Consider the following 2,977-nt stretch of genomic DNA (forward strand, 5'->3'; position numbering starts at 1 on the left):
AGATGAGCCGTATGTAATGATATCATGCATACGTGAGTCAATTTATATCAGACATACCTTTTTGATGACGTGGTAAAAGCACATGAGATATTCTATCTCTGGCAGCTGCTGGTCCATGGCTGTCGTCCTTCCGAGGTACTGAGCCTTATCGGCGTCACCCATGAGCAATCGTGGCTCCCACGCAAAGTCGAGTTGGTCTTCAAACTCTTTCTTCAGTGACTTCAACAGCCAGGCCACGTCGTCATGAGTTCTTTGTGATGTGATGCAAATGCAGAGCACATGGAACGAGCCAGCCATATCAGAGTACCCAAATACGAATACTGGGTACCCTGACTTGTTAGTCGAAAATGTCGTGTCGACATGGCACAAGATCTTGCGGCGGGGGTTATCTTCGCAAGTCGTTTTGTATCGATTCATGACGTCAAGCGTCGTAAACCCTATGTACGAATATGAATGCATAACATTGTTATCGTATACAATATCATTACACGTGTCATTATCTAGACCGCATTGAAATATCGTACCGACACGAAACGACTGAAGGCCACCATTACCTACGCGGGGCTTGCCATCAACTTTTTCCACGCCAAATACGAATGGGTGATGGATTTCTTGATCTTCTTGTGCGGTTGGCAGGACCCAATGTTGCAACGCTTCTTCAACAGCCGGCACAGTACTTTTGTGGTGCAACTCCTTGGTTCGCACGTAGTTGATGGATTGTTGCACTTGCCGGAGAGTAGGACACGCTGCATCACCATAATTGCCCGACTGATGGTGTACGCGCAGCATCTTGAACAGGGTCTTCGGCATACGTTTGGGGTCTTCGCCGATCCATGACCGCAAGTCGTGTAACATGTTTTCGGTCACCTATTGATGCAAATATCAGAATCATTAGAGAGGTTTTGCAACTCATCTTTATCATTACCCTCAGCCACTACTGACAAAACCGGAAGTACCTCTCAAACTTAATTAATGATACTGTGAAAACGAATGACAAGGTCGTGGATTTGGCGATTTGTACGGACAGTTATCTTTATCATCACATTCGACCAAGCCAATCAGGAGCTTCTATTTCCACAGTACAGCAGGAGGAAGTTTGTTGGTTTGTGTCCCGTCTGGCATTGATCGTTTGACCAGTGTTCACAAACTAGAGTGTGGCAACACAGAACTAGTGTTAAGTTGCGTAGTCATTGTGGTTTAGCTACATGCTTTCATGTATCTACTTTTGCAGATGTGGAGAACTAACAGTGCAAAGTTACCAGTACGTTCCTGTGTGTGAATTCCAAGGTCTACGTTACCATGACGTTACCACTGATGTTAACACACAATGGACGTGACCTCGTCGAATGACATCCAGATGACTACGCAGCGCAGCCATTTGGAAGCATAAGGTCCTCCACATTTGATGAGGCTGGTGTGGAGAGATTGCTAGATCTCCAAATCGCCGAAACCACTGACGACCTTGAAATTTTTATGTACTGTAGCTGTTAATGTTACATTATGGAAGGGAAAGGCAACACGAATGCGTTGCTGCCCTTTCGACCGACCATCGCGCCGTCGGTCGACTCGGAGTCCTGCTTGAACAACGACATCCGGTTTACGTTCATTGGACCAATGAACGACACAACGATGCCGATGAGGTCAAGCGCGGTGTATGTGCATCCTGCGTGCGACGTCACACGACAGCCACGCCAACCCCGTGGCCATTTCGTGTGGTCCGTGGGCATCTGCTAATTGTACATATCCGACTAACCGTATTATCCGGATGCTGTTGCGGGGATAATGATGGGGATAAATTGCAAAACACAATAATACTTCATCATCGTCATTACCCTCAAAACGACAAATGTGGATTTTGTGAGGATGGGGGTAATGTACGGATGAGTTGCAAAACCTCTCTATTGTTATGAATTGTTACCACCCAAGTTCGTACATGGGGCTTGACCGGTGATGCTATTCCATCCTCACCCATCCGGTGGTATCCACACATACTGACAACAGTAGTATTGGACACAAGACAAGTTTGGATCTTGTACGCAGCCTCACACCGCGGTATGCCTTCGACGTTGGTGTGACATCTTCGGCTGGTGCACCTAGTGTACTGTGATTTCATTTGATGAGGCTGGGCAAGGCGCGTGTCGTGCTCGTCAACATGAACCAATGTGCATGCTTCGCTGTTAGAATGTGATACACCAAAGCGAGGTAGTGTAAGTCGGAACGAGGGAAACTCGGCACTTGGTAGCGTGTGAACGTGGCGAAACGCGGTCATGGGTGTAATGATGATATACGACATGTAGAGTTTCCTTGGATACTTCAATCGTTACATTGAAGTTTCGTATACTTATGGAGTAGCAATTTGTAAAAAACTACCCAAGAGTTACATAAATGAGTTAAATAAGTTACGTTAAGTTACATGTGTATTTCTGTTGTACGAAACCGTACAAGTAACGTTCGCCGATGAACCTTATCTTATTGCAATATTGTATACTTGCGAAGTAGCAAATTATAAAAAACTACCTGGTCGTTTCACACTTGGCCTTTCTGTCAGCATGGAGAATGATGTCGCTACGCACAACGTTGTGTTTGGCGATGGGCATGAATGTGTCCCGTTCAAGATAGGAGAAGGCTACTCCGGAGCAAAACGCAACGTGAAGAAATGCTTCGTGTGCGTTGGTAATACGAACAGGGGAACTACCAAATACTGTTCTATTTGTCTGGTGCCGGTCTGTGCCACAAACAGGGAACCCACAGCCCTCACGTGCTGGCAGCTGCTGCACACACCTGAAGTTCAGCAGCGATTGTGGCAGAAAGCCGTAAATCGCAACATCCGGCAGGCAGCTGAGTCACCGTCGATGAAGCGAAAGCGCGTCTCGGCTTTGAAGAAGAAAGTCAAACTGCGAGCCACAAAGTACAAAGAAACCAAAAGTAAATGAATCTCCATAACCTATAATGTAGCTTGCTTACTTCCGGCACACAT

General features: G+C 46.4%; 1 protein-coding gene across 1 annotated transcript; it reads left to right on the forward strand.

Annotated features, from left to right (window-relative positions):
• Positions 1-1,500: 1,500 nt before the first annotated feature.
• On the forward strand, positions 1,501-2,933 carry H257_07509 (hypothetical protein; the record flags this gene model as incomplete). The annotated part of the gene is made up of 2 exons (XM_009833058.1): positions 1,501-1,715; positions 2,741-2,933. The coding sequence occupies 2 exons, from the start codon at positions 1,501-1,503 to the stop codon at positions 2,931-2,933; spliced, it is 408 nt and encodes a 135-aa protein (XP_009831360.1).
• Positions 2,934-2,977: the final 44 nt, after the last annotated feature.

This window comes from Aphanomyces astaci, assembly GCF_000520075.1.
Source record: "Aphanomyces astaci strain APO3 unplaced genomic scaffold supercont1.15, whole genome shotgun sequence".
Lineage (NCBI taxonomy): Eukaryota > Oomycota > Saprolegniomycetes > Saprolegniales > Verrucalvaceae > Aphanomyces > Aphanomyces astaci.